The 14,636-nt window shown below is 38.5% G+C and overlaps 1 protein-coding gene and 1 long non-coding RNA gene across 11 annotated transcripts in view; one reads left to right on the top strand and one right to left on the bottom strand.

Annotated features, from left to right (window-relative positions):
* Positions 1-14,636, bottom strand: part of LOC125119446 (uncharacterized) — a 92,565-nt gene that overhangs the window by 47,054 nt on the left and 30,875 nt on the right. For 5 of the 6 annotated variants that reach the window (XR_007133096.1, XR_007133095.1, XR_007133097.1 and 2 more), the window contains one exon: positions 678-768. This is a non-coding gene — a long non-coding RNA (uncharacterized LOC125119446). Of the gene's footprint in view, positions 1-677; positions 769-1,682; positions 1,864-14,636 lie in introns of those variants that run through there. The other variant, XR_007133094.1, reaches the window with a different exon arrangement.
* The window catches only part of SLC12A1 (solute carrier family 12 member 1), an 89,320-nt gene that overhangs the window by 71,361 nt on the left and 3,323 nt on the right, over positions 1-14,636 (top strand). For 4 of the 5 annotated variants that reach the window (XM_047766426.1, XM_047766428.1, XM_047766425.1 and 1 more), the window contains 4 exons: positions 3,195-3,338; positions 6,963-7,094; positions 7,334-7,445; positions 9,517-9,603. In XM_047766426.1, the coding sequence (XP_047622382.1) occupies positions 3,195-3,338; positions 6,963-7,094; positions 7,334-7,445; positions 9,517-9,603 (475 nt within the window). Of the gene's footprint in view, positions 1-3,194; positions 3,339-6,962; positions 7,095-7,333; positions 7,446-7,657; positions 8,031-9,516; positions 9,604-14,636 lie in introns of those variants that run through there. The other variant, XM_047766429.1, reaches the window with a different exon arrangement.

Here is a 14,636-nt window from a genome sequence, read left to right as displayed (position 1 = left end):
AAGGAGGGAGAATGCTACTAACTCTGCCTGCATCCTAGTAGTGGTACTGGGATGAAATACGATACTGTTGGAAAGGGCATTGTGAATCCTGAACACAAATGTAGTGGTGGTGGTGGTGATGGTAGCAGTGATAGAATGAGTAATTTTTGGTTAGCTTTGTGGGAATCAGTTTGTATCTCTCCATTCCTCCTTCCCTTGCCTTATCTCCCTTGTGACTAATGGCACACTTTTGCAAGTCAGCTAGTCTGTACTCCTGCTGAAAGAAGTGTTTCGATGAAGTCTACTTGTGATTTTGTATGCAAATGGAGGCAAGCAGTAGGCCAGATAGATAATTCAGAAGAACAGATAATCAAAATGTCACTTCTACTTAGCACTGAAAAGGGAAAAGAAGGGGGTGGCCAGGAGGAGGCCTTAGATCACCTACAAAGTGATTAATTAAGAATTAACTTTAATAAGAATTTGCAAAATCACTGCAAGAGAGCATACTACTATGTGGATCTGAAAATCTAAGATGGCCAAGCAGGCAGATTTTAGCCTTTAGAATTGACTCTGTCAACCTCTGTCTCTGTCGTCTTTGAGGGAACTGCTGAATCTGACTCGTTTAAACAAAGTCTGGTTTTGTCTCTCAGGCCTGGGATTTTGCAGTGTACTCTGTCTAGGATGGGCTTTGTACATACCTTCGAGTAAATTGTTGGAGTAGCTCCCAGTTCACTCAGCCAGCTGATTCCTTACAAAGGAGGATTTATTCTTTTTCCTCTTTTATCCAACCTAGAGGACAAAGAGCATGGCAACTAGTGGCTAATCACAGGGTATGCTCGAGCCTGCCAAAAAACAAAAAGTAAAAGAACCCCCTCCTCAGTGCAACCCTGGCAGTGGTCCCCAAAGCAGCTAATAAATATGCACCTTCCAGATGACTGCAAAGATCAGGTTACCCCATAGCTGACCCCCCACAACACCCCCACAGAGGGGGCAATAGCTAGGGGGCTGTCACCCAGGACAGTGATGTTGCTGCCCCGAGGCAGCCAGCCATGTGTTCCTGTATCCTTAGGGTCTTCTCTTTAAAATGAAAATTTTAAGGGGGGCATGGTTTGGGGGGATTAACTTGGCATTACACCATTTGCCTTAGAGTGTTTACATTCAACTGAAAATGAAGAGTTGGAGGTTAATAAAACAACTCTGAAATAATAGCAACAAGCCAACAGCACAAAGTCCTCGTGGTGGAAAGCACACAGGATTTGGAGACAAGCAGACCTCTTTGCCTTTGAACCCTGTTATTTGCTGGGTGACATCAGATAAATTACTTAATCTTTCTGAGTCTGAGTTTCTTCATCTATAAAATGAGAATAATAGTAACTTTCTCAGAGTCATTTGGGAAGGAATAATATACAGCACAGTCCCTGGCACCCAAAGAATGTACAATAACTATTAACTGCTAAAATAACTTCCAGGTTTCTCACAGTACTTGATTTGCTTTATATGACTAAGCCCCTTTCCAGAAGTTGCACAAATACACTCCCTATAGAAATGCATTCGTTATTTTGTTCTGTAAGGAACAACAAAGCACTGTGCAGGAATTGCTGTTTTTTCTTTTTGCAAAGCTGGGAGAGAGAGAAAGGGGAAGGGTTACGATTTTCCATTTCGCAGATAGAAAATCAGAGGCATAGAAAAAGTAAATGACTCACCTAATGTCACATAAAGCCAGCAGCAGAGCTGTAACTGGTCATGACCCCCAGTGCAATGCAGCTTGTGTTCACTTTTTGAAAGTCAGAGGTAAGCAACTCCTGTCTAAGCTTTAATACCATCTGTCTAATTTCTTAGATTTTCTGCAGCTGCTGGTCTTGAGAACCTTTGAAGCTTTGGGGAAATCACATGGGTGATTTGACCTTAAATCACATGCCACTGGCAAAAGATTAATTGCTAGGACCTGGAAAGGGGCCAGACAATTCCGTGTTGCTGAATAACAGTACCGTCTTGGGATGTGACTGTCCTGACAGATTTAGCTAGTACTTAATTGATAAATCTTGAGTTGTATAGCTTTGCTTCCTATATAGATAAGGCAACGGGCTCTGAGGGTTGACATTTACAGAAGCCCTGCCAGTGTTGCATAACACTGAATCCAGGTTTTCTACTATCTTCCTTGGAACGTGGATCATTTTCTAAGGCTCTGTTCTTAGTAGGCAAGAAGCAGGGATGTGACAAGAGTGCCCTCTTACCACAGTGAGAAAGAATGCCCATCATTCTTTAGCATGGTCATACGACTGCCTGCCTTTAACGTCCTATTTGCCCTAATCCAGTGCGGGTTGAGGTCAGAAAGGGATGCAATGCATTACATAACAGCAGTAAGGAATTTTTTGTCACAGTAAGAATCAAAAAAAAAAAAAAAAAAGAAAGAAAGAAAGAAAAGAAAAGATAAAAGGCAGCCAGATGCAACATCAAAGCTTGGATAGTGGGTCTAAACCCTCGACAGGATATTTTGCACAGCTTAACTCTTATTCCAGATTTGAGTCTTGTGAGACTCTTTTCAGCGATATGGACTCTGACAGAGGCACAGGAGCCTCAGTTTTAGTTTCTTCCACTTTGGTCACTCACTCCAGAAAGTATTTCACTTATAGAAGAGAATTGGGGTGGTGGATATTTTTCATTGTAATTTGTATATGGAGCCCACAGAGTTTATTATTAGATCCAGTGCTCTTTCCTTAATTCTTGTTCTTTAGTTTTATGTTTCAATTCAGAGGCATTGTGGTGTGCCTGATATACACCTAATATACTTCTGTGATTTTGTCGCTCCCAGTTGTAAAATATCTGGCCCAGTAGCTTAGGCCAACAAATCAGTGGCTTTTGGTATACAAGATCTTATATACACTGGATCTATTTTTTTGTGCTTTTTTAGGGGAAGGGGGGTGTGCTACTAGTGAATAAAGATGGAATTATAGCCTCCCTCACCCTCACAAATAAAAACCCAGTGTCTTCATGTGTTATAACTTAACACATAGAGCTATTTTTCTGAGCTAGTTACAATTTTTCTTAATACAATTTTCTGATCCATATTACTTTTTAATAATCGTTCAGATAAATCATATTATGTATAAATAATCTTACTGCTTAGACACCATTTTTAATATTAAAATCACTTATAAGATTGTTCCTAGAAACTTGCCTGCTCTGAGTTAAGTGATTTTGTCTTCTTTCATTAGATGAATTGGAGAAATTAGAACAGGAGAGGCTGGCTTTGGAAGCCACTATCAAAGACAATGAATGTGAAGAAGGAAGTGGAGGCATCCGAGGCTTATTTAAAAAAGCTGGCAAGCTGAACATTACTAAGACAACTCCTAAAAAAGGTGAGTGCTTTTACAACTTAGAAGAACAATTACAAAAAGATCTATGACTTACGTGTCTGTAGGGGTCAGTAGATCAGCACCTAAGATGTTGAGGGCACCGAGTATAGGTAAGGGCTGAAAGACATTACCTTAAAGAAGGTAGTATGGCTAAACAGTAGAAGCTATTGTCATTTATCACCCCTTTGTACCATCTTACTGTAAAAATTTTGTTTTGATGGAGTTCCCATCATGGTTCAGTGGAAACAAATCTGACTAGGAACCATGAGGTTGCAGGTTTGATCCCTAGCCTTGGTCAGTGGGTTAAGGACCTGGCATTGCTGTGAGCTGTGGTGTAGATCACAGATGCAGCTCAGATTTTGCGTTGCTGTGGCTGTGGTGTAGGTGGGTAGCTGTAGCTCCGATTGGACCCCTAGTCTGGGAACCTCCATATGCTATAGGTGTGGCTGGCCCTAAAAACCAAAAAAAAAAAAAAAAAAAAAAAAAAAAGTTTACAATAATAGGAAATTCTAGGAGTTCCTGTCGTGGCTCAGTGGTTAGCGAATCCAACTAGGAACCATGAGGTTGTGGGTTCCATCCCTGGCCTTGCTCAGTAGGTTAAGGATCCGGCATTGCCGCGAGCTGTGGTGTAGGCTGCAGAGGCAGCTCGGATCCTGTGTTGCTGTGGCTATGGCTGTGGCTGTGGTGTAGGCCGATGGCTACAGCTCCGATTAGACCCCTAACCTGGGAACCTCCATATGCCGCAGGAGCGGCCCTAGAAATGGCAAAAAAGACAAAAAAAATAAATAAATAAATAATGAAATAAAATAATAGGGAATTCTCTGTGGCTCAGGTTTGGTCCCTGGCCGGTGAACTTCTGCATGCAATGAGTGAGGTCAAAAATAAAATAAAATGAAATGAAATAATAATATTTGGCTTGGGTGTCATATAGTGCTTAAGTAGATTCAATGCCATAAAATTGAAAATTCTTTGTTAAGATTGAAAGAGGATAGACATTTAAGTACTCAAACTGGTTTATACACAAACACAGCCTACACACATACACCTTGTAGACATTTCAGGAGATTAAAAGTCAACTGGTATAGATAAATAAGGAATTTAACTAGAATTCTAATTTCAAAAATATATCTATCACAAAACAGAATTCTGAACTTGGAACTTTACTGACACTAATTACTTGCAAATTTTGACAGAATGGTACACTTATCTCTGAATGTTTAGTATAAATCCTGGGAATGGAGGACCACAGAAAGAGACCTTGTTATAAGTTTTCTAAATAGGTGACTCAAGTAACTGATTTATTTCATAAATTGCTTTCTTTCCAGAAACACCAAAGGTTTGAGTTTAATGAGGTCCACAGCAACCTCTGCTGGTAGAAAATTAGAATGCTAACATTCATTTTTTTCATGCACAAATTAATCCTACAGTTACTGAAGTCATTCACTGGTGTGAGGTCCTGGAAAGATCGTTTCTCTGGTAGGGTCTCCAAATCAAGTAGCAAAATCCAAATTGAGACTCCACAGACTGCTGGTCTAGCTTGACAGGAGCCAACCTTTCAAAGAGGCCCTTCAAAAAAGCCAAATCATGCAAACTATTGCATTTGGAGTAAATTAGCAACGAGATCCTGCTGTATAGCACAGGGAACTATATCTAGTCACTTGTGATGGAAAAATGATGGAGGATAATGTGATAAAAAGAATATATATATATATATTCATTTATATATATGAATGACTGGGTCACTTGCTGTACAGCAGAGATTGACAGAACATTGTAAAACAACTATAATAAAAAAAATTTTTTTTTTAAAAAGGCCAACTTCTACCCTGGGAAAAGTTTGGTTCTGTTTGCTTATTTTCTTACTATAACCCAAGGACTAAATTTCACCAATAATACAATATTTTTATATATTTACATAGAATTATATGAAAGCCAAATATTTCCCACCTTCAAATATAAGAGGTACCCTTGTGTGCTAGGAACATTCCACCTGCTAGGGAAGAACCTACTGTGTATTGCTCTCCTTAAAATTACATTTTCTAGAAAAATGATGCATTTGAAGCTAAAGTTGGAGGTGTATCAGGATTTCAGGGTATAAATATTAGAATAAGATCACTGGAAAGGAAAGTTTTTGGTGGATTTGTGAGAATTATCTATCCAGCGAATCTGCTCTATGCAACGGAACAGTCTGAAAATCAATGGAAAATTCAGAAGTCATAGCCCAAGACTGTTCTCCAGCTGAAAGGGAAGAGGGAAGCATTAATGTCCTTATTAATGAAAGCAAGACTTCTTTATTACAGAACCCTGTTTCTATATCACAGTACTTTTTGGTAAAAAATGCACACCTCTGAAAGTCAAAATGTATACTGTTCAGGAAAAAAAAAAGATGTTATGCCTTGTTTCTAACACCTTAATTTTCAAACAGAGCTCTGAAGCAGACCCTTTAGCTCCTCTGGGCAAAGTTGACTACTCTTGAGTTTTAGATCAGGACTGACTGCCTCCAGGCACTCATACATGAGTCCTCTGGATGTTTTGATTTGCATGTAAGTGGGGGCAGATTTTGGTCCATTTTGTAAAGATATTTGCTTTCTCCCTTAGCAGTTCTAGGGAGATAGAAACAATGTGAGATAATTGCTTCAGAACTGACAGATCCAAACATGGAAACAGCCAAAGAGAGAACAAAGCAATCTCAGAACCTCTTAGATCAGAGAGGAAGCTCTGAAGAGGCTGTCAGCTCTACTCTAAGCAGTGTGTTGACACCACCTCTTTGAAATAGAGCAATGAAGTCACAGCTTTCAAAGACGTGGGGGAAAAAAAAAAAAATATATATATATATATATATATATGGTGTAGCAAATAGGAACAAGAGTTCTGCCCTAGTTCCCTGGTACAGTTTCATTGTGTCCATGTTACGGTGGGAATTGCATTAAAATTTATTTTTGAGTACTTTATGTGCACACTTAACTATAACTCAAGAAAATGTATTTTTATCCGTATTTCTTGGCTTCTTCATTTCATTCACAGAGATTCTAATTGCTCAAATGGCTTTACCTAAGATTCACAAGATTCCTTGAAAAAGAAAAACAGGAGTAATGGTGCCCATGGTGCCTGACACCTTTGTAATCCAGACATTCATGGAATTTATAGCAAAACTGCACTCCAGTGAACAAATTGTCTAATGAAGGAATCTTTTGCTTATCTCTAGAAAACCAGGAATCACATGTCTACTTTTAAGTACATCTGAAAATATAAGTCGAGTTATATCCGAAATCTGGAAAAATTGGAATATTTTGGCTTTTGCCTCAGATAATTTAGTATTGTCATATCTCTAAATAATAGTTCCATTCTGAAACAGATTACTAAGGACCTGAAGAAAAATACACGGCGTTAATGAAAACTGTAATCATAAGATCAATGTCAAATTTATCTGAACAATTGAAGGTGATCTAAATTATTGTGGGATTTGAACTTTCTCTCTCCTTTTGTGGAGAATAGGGCTATTTACCCATAAGTATAAAAAACACAGATTCGAGACCCTTCCTCTGTCTTCCTCAATAGATTTATTGGAAAGTTATTTTGTTTCTTTCCTGAAAAGACAAATGGATGTACTACTTTCTCTTGTTACAGACAGCAGTATTAACACAATCCAGTCGATGCATGTGGGGGAGTTCAACCAGAAACTGGTAGAAGCCAGCACCCAATTTAAAAAGAAGCAAGGAAAAGGCACAATTGATGTTTGGTGGTTGTTTGATGATGGAGGTAAAAAAAAATTTTGGGATATACACTAGGGAGCAGAATTTCTATGTTCATAAATTTAGCAAATTGAATGGGAAGGTTTATGAAAACAATATCAGCTAAAGAATAACATTTCTGAGTTCTCCAAAGATTTAAATTATTTAGGATCCATGAATGTAGGAATGAATAAAGATATAAGGCTGTCCATTTCCTTTCCGTTAGATACACTCATCTTTTCTGTCATAACTTACTCTTTTTTTCAGGGTTAACACTCCTTATCCCCTATATCTTGACTCTCAGAAAAAAATGGAAAGACTGTAAATTAAGAATCTATGTTGGAGGGAAGATCAATCGCATTGAAGAAGAAAAAATTGCGTAAGTAACTTATCACTCATGTGTTAAAACATTTTGGATGTTTGTTGTTTTAATGCTTTAATTTTAAGAACTTAAAGCGTCTTTAAGGCACAATAAATTTTAAGACAAAGCTGCTGAGGTAGGTCTCATGCTTACTTGGTTTCTGGTCAATAAATTATCTGTGTAGTTTTTTTAATCATTGTCTTCAAGTCCTTTTATCCTTTTCTACAAAGGCTTTCAACAAGCATTTGGCACAGAAGCCTCATCTCAAATCTTGAATGAAAGTATCATTATCTTGGACAAGGTTTATTTTGTTCTGACTAGTACATGCATCTGAGAAAGGAAGAGCCTGAAGGAATCTGTGTCTAATAGTTTCTTCTGGGAGCTTCACACCTGTTAATTCATGGCAGTCACTCGAGCACAGCACACTTAGAAGAGAACATAGAGGCTGCCTGGATCCAAGCCCCTCTGCCACTGATGAGCTGGACTTTGCAACAGTCACTGCGCATTGGGCCCCTGTTTCTCACTCGTAGTTTGAAAAGGTTTAAATGAATGACCATTAAAAACTCTTCTAATTAAAAAAAATAAATAGTCCCACAGTGTTAAGTCTGTATCTCTTATTAATTTAGTCACAGAGAGTCGATCTGTGGTTGTGAGAGCAACAAACGTGCTTGCTGGAGTGTGGTACATCCAAAGGTCTCTGATGGAAATCTGAACTAAGACCTTTGGCGGCCCTTGGTCCTAGCGCTTCCTGGAACTGCTGCTTCCAGAAATCACAAAATAATGACTGGCTTTTATTCTGTAATCTTTCATGTTTCCTCTTGCTCTTATAAAGATATTACATATGTTTATTCCTCATAAGGAGAGTCATACGCAAATGGAAACTACATGGTATCTACAATAATTTATATTTTCTTAAAGCCTCCCATACTTAAGTTCTCGAGAATTGGGCAAGTGATAAAATTTGAAAATGGCTGATGGATAAGATGATAGTGGCATCAGTGTTAAATTTCCTGATTTCAAAAATTGTACTCTGTTTACAAAAGAAAATGACCCTGTTCTTAGGAAATACCCACTGTAGTATTTAGAGGTAAAGGGGCCATGTTAAAGTAAGTCAGGGGCTTGGAAAAGGCCAGCTCACGATATCACACCAATGCTCTGTGGGTCTTGGTTCCTGCCTCTGAGGAACCCAAGGCATGCCGAAACCCAGTGAAAACTTACTTTACATGGCAAATACGCACAACTTACTTTAATATGGCGAATATGTGGGAGGTAGAAAGCCAGCAAGTAAGAAAGATAAAAATAGACAGATATGGAAAGAGAAAAAGAGAATGACGAATCAAATGTGGCAAAATATAAATGACTGGTGAATCTGAGCTTTCTTTGCAGTATCCTTGTAACTCTTTTTTAACTATGAAATTACATCAAAATTTTTAATTGCTGGGGAAAAAACCCTAATATGTAATATATAATAATTATTAGTTTGTCAGTAACTCTATAAAAATTATTGTCAATAGTCAATAAGTATTGAAACTTTTTTTTTTTTTTTTGCTCTTTAGGGCGGCACCTGCGGCATATGGAAGGTTCCAGACTAGGGGTTGAATCAGAGCTGCAGCTGCTGGCTGGCCTGTGTCACAGCCACAGCCACGCCAGATCTGATCCACATCTATGACCTACATCACAGCTCCAGCCACGCCGGATTCTTAACCCACCAAGCGAGGCCAGGGATCAAAGCCGCCACCTCAAGGTTCCTAGTAAGATTTTTTTCTGCTTCACCATGAGAGGAACTCCCTGATGATAAGGAAGAGGGAACAACTCTGCATTATCTTCCCTGGAACATGAATGCAGAGCTTGGTTTGCTGTTTCCAGTGACTGTACCTACAGAAGTTTCTCTGCCTTCTTTGGAATAACTGGGTCCACGCTTATCCATATTCATCAAGTACTATAATGAAAATCAAACACTAACCAAAGCCTTTGTCTGAAAGCTAAGCTGAAATAAGACATGATTGCTTTTGATATCTTAAACACAAAACTCTTTGATTGAAAATAGTTAAATATGCAATGATGAAGTGTTCCTCTCTTATCTTTTCAGAATGGCTTCCCTTCTGAGCAAATTTAGGATAAAATTTGCAGACATCCATATCATTGGTGACATCAACATTAAGCCAAACAAAGAAAGGTATGAAATATTTAACAAGATCCTTGTTTATCCGTAGTACTCTCTCTTTCTCTTTTGTGTTTATTATTAGAAGGTAAAAGTGTTATGGATTTACTGCAGTGACTTCCTGATAGGATATAATAAAAAGAGATTTCATATCTTTATGACAGGGCTATCAGGTTCTAATGGAAGGAAAAGGTGTTAAGGTGAAGATGAGCTTGAGAGAGAGAATTGTTGAAACACAGTTTTAGTTAGCATTTTAGAATTGCCATCCATGTTATTGATTTCTTTGGTGGCAAGAAGAGCAGGAAGCACAAGCTCAGACAATTTAGACCTGAGTAGTCAGGGCAAGTTTTCATTATTATTATTTAGACCTGAGTAATCAGGGCAAGTTACGGGTGGGGCATCCTGGTTGAGGAGCCGATGAGGGCCGCCAAAGGAGGCCTTTAAAACTACCTGAAGCCTGGCAAGAAAATATATTGGTTCCAAAATTTAAAAATGAAAAAAAAATTGAAAAAGTTGTTTAAATGTCTTCAAAACAACATTATTTTAACCTCATTAATTGTTAAATTTATCAAGTCCATGACATTTGAAAACAATTTGTAAGTTAGCTCTTCACAAAAGTTCCCAGAGGTGCAAGGAAATTGTCTGGAAATTGTAGCGGTTGTAAATTAAACTATTTAGAGCAATAACTCAACAATCATAAAATGTTTTCAGTTGCTTACAGTTCAAAATCATATGTATTATTGCATCTGGATGCCGTTTAGTACCTTTGATTTGGTGTAGAATGGGGCCTCCTGGAGGGAGAGTAGAAGGAGACACAAAGGTTTCCACATGGCTTAGGTCCTCACTGGCCTCTTGGATCCCTTCTAATTTCCATTAACCATCATTTCTCCTTCCTCCTGCAGTTCTTAATGGGCTGCAACTCCACATTCCTAAAGTTTCTTACTCTTCCCTCATTTTGATTCGTTGTTATCCCTTGAGTTTAATATCTAACTGAACATCATCCAGATTTAAGATGCATTCTTATTGACCAAACAGCAACCTCAAACTTCCTGTCATTTGAAGGTATTTATGATTCCTCCAAGGCTATGGGTCACCTTGACAGAACACCTTATGTATGATAAACAGCTATAATTGACAGGGATGACCTGGATTATTACTATGGAATATTTCCTTACAGCATGTATACCACTAATGCCTTGCATCCCTATATTTCTGCAGTTATAGATACTTAAGAAAAATTAAGAAGAGATTTATCACTCTCCTTGGTAAATGGAATTAACGTTCTAATATGAACTGAGTTGTCATGCAGTAACCACTGGTAGCCTTCCACATTTCATTTGAAGAATTTTAATTTCTAAGTCGTTGCTTTTTGGCATTTGCAGTAATGTGATCAAACAGGCTCATCTTATGGCTCTAATTGGTGGAAATGCATTCTCTTTCATAGCAAAGTGGGTCCACTGATTCCCTAGTATGTGCCACTTAGCAAGAGGCCAGAGCTTGCCAGTGCTCTGCAAGTACAGGACCAATCCCTGCATAGTCACAGTGTCTCCTCCTGACTTTGGATTTTTCTATAAGCTCTGGCTCAATGCTGGGCACAAATTGGTCACCAAGTTCTTGTAGTGAATTCTTCTTGCAGCTGTTTGTCTTATCAGCAGCTAAGGCCTCTCTGTACTTGCTAATTAATTTGTTTCTATATCCTTTGCTTCTTTACCATCAAGATGGTTTTCTCTACCCTAGTCCTTGTTTCCTTCCCTCTCTTTCATGCCAGTCTCTGCCCAGCAGCCACAGTCACTTGCTGCCTAGCCATCCTTTCTGTCCTATCACTGAGGATGTTGATATACTTCTTCCCCTAACCATATCTCTTCCTTCTTTGAGTGTCCATCATAGCCTCAACACTTCATCCTATTGTCCCTGACCTTTGTTCCATGGTTTCCTTTTCTCAAGAGCTAACTCTAAGCACAGTTGTAAGAAACAAAGGACCCAGGAATTTGTGCTTTTGTCTTGGTATCTAAATTTGATTTTAGACACCATTTTGATTCGATGTTTCTTACGTATCATCAGCATTCTGCAATGAAGAGCTGTATTTTCTTTCTCAGGAAAAAAACCATGAATTAGTTTTCAAAATTGTGGAGATTTCCTCTGATATTTCAATGAGTTGGGAATGATGAATGAAAAAAAAAATCCATCGTTACTAGAATAACTGCAGTTAATGTACCCTGGTGTGAAGACCAAAGGCCACCAAAAAGAGGTGTGCTGGAGGTGCCATCCATCCTTCTCTCCTCAGTCTTCTGCTAGAATTGATGCCATATTACTTTATAAAACAGTCATGTGTCTGATGCTGGCAATGGCTTTTCCAATATTTCAAGGTGAATTTTAGAACAGAAAATGGTCATTCAGTGAATCTCCCAAATGGCCACTGGTGGTACATCTAGCACTTTTGTGCTAATTTTTAGAAGGCAGCCCCTCCGAGTGGTTTAATTAGAGAAAGAGCTCTTCCTGTGAGCTGATGCAACCCCAGGCCCAGGACCCAAAGCTTGCAGTGGTGGCTCAACTTCAACTCTCACATGGGCCTTCTTGGCCAGGTAGCGTTTATCTACCATTAACAACTATCTCCTGATCACTGTTCTTTCCTGGTCGCCAGGTAACATACAGTGTTGAAAACAGTTTGTCAATGATTTCCATGTTGGAGGCTAATGTTAAATGCCCTTCAATTGCCTTTAATAGGTCTTCCACCTATCCAGAAAACATAAGCCTTGATGGAGACATTCTATCATAGGAACATTATCTATAAATATGGTAGAGCAAGGGTCAGAGGGAGTACAAAAGCACAGTTAATGAGAAAATAATTGAGCCAGGGGAAACTAAAAAGCTCTTGTGGTTACATTTCATTTTGTATTGTATAGACTGACTTAAAAGTTGCAAGCCAAAAGATAGCAATCTTCATACAGAAATCAAAGAGCAACTAGAAACAATTAACCAGATAATTTAAAGATACTAGTGTAATCACTAAAACAATAAATACATTAATTTGAGAGAAAAAATCTTATATGAATTTATGGGGAAATATTTATGCAGTTAAAAAATTTAAACTTTGGGAGTTCCCGTCATGGTGCAGAGGAAATGAATCCGACTAGGAACCATGAGGTTGCGGGTTCAATCCCTGTCCTTGCTGGACTAAGGATCCAGCATTGCCATGAGCTGTGGTGTAGGTTGCAGACTCGGCTCAGATCTGGCATTGCTGTGGCTCCAGTGTAGGCTGGCAGCTGTAGTTCTGATTAGCCTGGGAACCTCCACGTGCCATGAGTGCAGCCCTAAAAGGACAAAAAAGACAAAAAAAAATTTTAAACTTTGTCATTATGAGGAATGAAGATGGGAAAGGCCAGGAAGCTATAAGCTAACTTTTTAAATTGAATTAATTCTCATATATATTTAATGCTATGTATAGGTGGACTATTCTAGAGTCAATTAAAAACTACTTATGAGAAAAATCAGATTCAATGATAATCAAAATAGAAATCATGAGCTACCTTTGGATCTCCTAGCTAGGAGAATGGAAAATGGCCAGCTCAGGGGTGAGCCTTAGGATGAAGAAATCGAGGATGAACATGGACACAAAACAGTAAAAGTTTAGAGAAAAATAAATGGACAAATACAGGCCCACGATAATCTGCTGTGTCACTTGGCATGTTTCAATTTCAAGTAAAAGAAACTTAACTTGTAGTGACTTAAATAATGAAAATTACTATCAAACTTATGTCTCTTTCTCAGTGGTTGAATTCAGGTCACAGGCTCCATTCAGACTGGACCAAGCTAGGTCACTGAGTCACACTCATTGTGGCCACTGGACTGCTAGGTGCCTATCAGTCAAGCTTGCCTGGATTATGTACCTTCCCTGGCCAGTCACTCTGGCAGAAGGAATAGTTTTGTTCTGACTGACTGATACTGGGGGTGGAATCATTTCCAACCAAACCGTAATGGAGAAACATAGCATGGGTGCCGGGGAGACAACAAGCAACTTCCACTCCACTTTCCATTCCTTAGGAAACTATTTTTGAACTGGTCTTTCTAATAAGCATCTGGGCTGAGATGCAAAGAAAACTCTCACCCTGATCAAAATAAGTGTATGTAGAGATTAAACAGGGAGACTGTCAATTGCTACCCTTAGTCCTGTGACTGTTGGCTAAAATGAAGGCTTTGCTTTTATACGGCCCTGCCTACTTTTCAGAGCACTGTCACCCAAATTGTCATACTAACATCCACTAACCTCATGCCAGCTCTGAGCAGCCATCATTACCCCCTTTTTATAGGCAAGGCCATCCAGATCAAGGAGGACAATGGAAGAGCTGGAGCAAGAATCTAGGCTCTCCTCTCCTAGGCCAACCCCTTTGTACTGATTACTTCCAAGGTCTTTGAAGGCATAGCACTATTGAGAGGAAAAGCAAATAAAAGTATTGTGTGATTGAAAGAATAATAGGGCTATCAGTCTTATTCCTTCTCTGTTGGTTGTCTACCATTCTAAATTAGCCAAAGCATCAGAAATCAACTACATCAAGCATCTCTTCAATCCCTGAACAAAAGCACACTAGAAGGGACATCTTACTCCTTTGTAATCTCTGTACTTTGATCTGCAAATTCTAAATCAGGTCAACCGGTGAGATCATTGAACCTATCACTTCATATTTTAATTCCTTAATCCACAGCACACTGATTCTCATTATAGTTCATTCCGAAGTAACTAAGTCATAAGTAAGCTACGTTATATAAAACCAAAGAAAATTGCTTATATGAGAAGACAACTATTTCCATAAATTATAAACTCAATTTTATGCTATAATTTAAAAAATAAATCTTATGAGTTTCCTATGGAAAGAAAAGAATAAGATATTTCAATAACTTTTTTAAATATTCCACAGCTCTGAGATATTGCTCTTAGTTTTTCTATTCAATAATTTCTTCTTAATTACCCTAAAATAGCCTCAGATTTGAAAATATTATTGATTTTTTGTTTTATCCTCTAACATGCACCTGAACAATAGCCATTTGAAAAT

This window comes from Phacochoerus africanus, chromosome 2 (genome assembly GCF_016906955.1).
Source record: "Phacochoerus africanus isolate WHEZ1 chromosome 2, ROS_Pafr_v1, whole genome shotgun sequence".
In the NCBI taxonomy this organism is placed as follows: domain Eukaryota; kingdom Metazoa; phylum Chordata; class Mammalia; order Artiodactyla; family Suidae; genus Phacochoerus; species Phacochoerus africanus.
The sequence above is the reverse complement of the archived record's forward strand: the minus strand, read 5'-3'. Positions and strand labels throughout refer to the sequence as shown.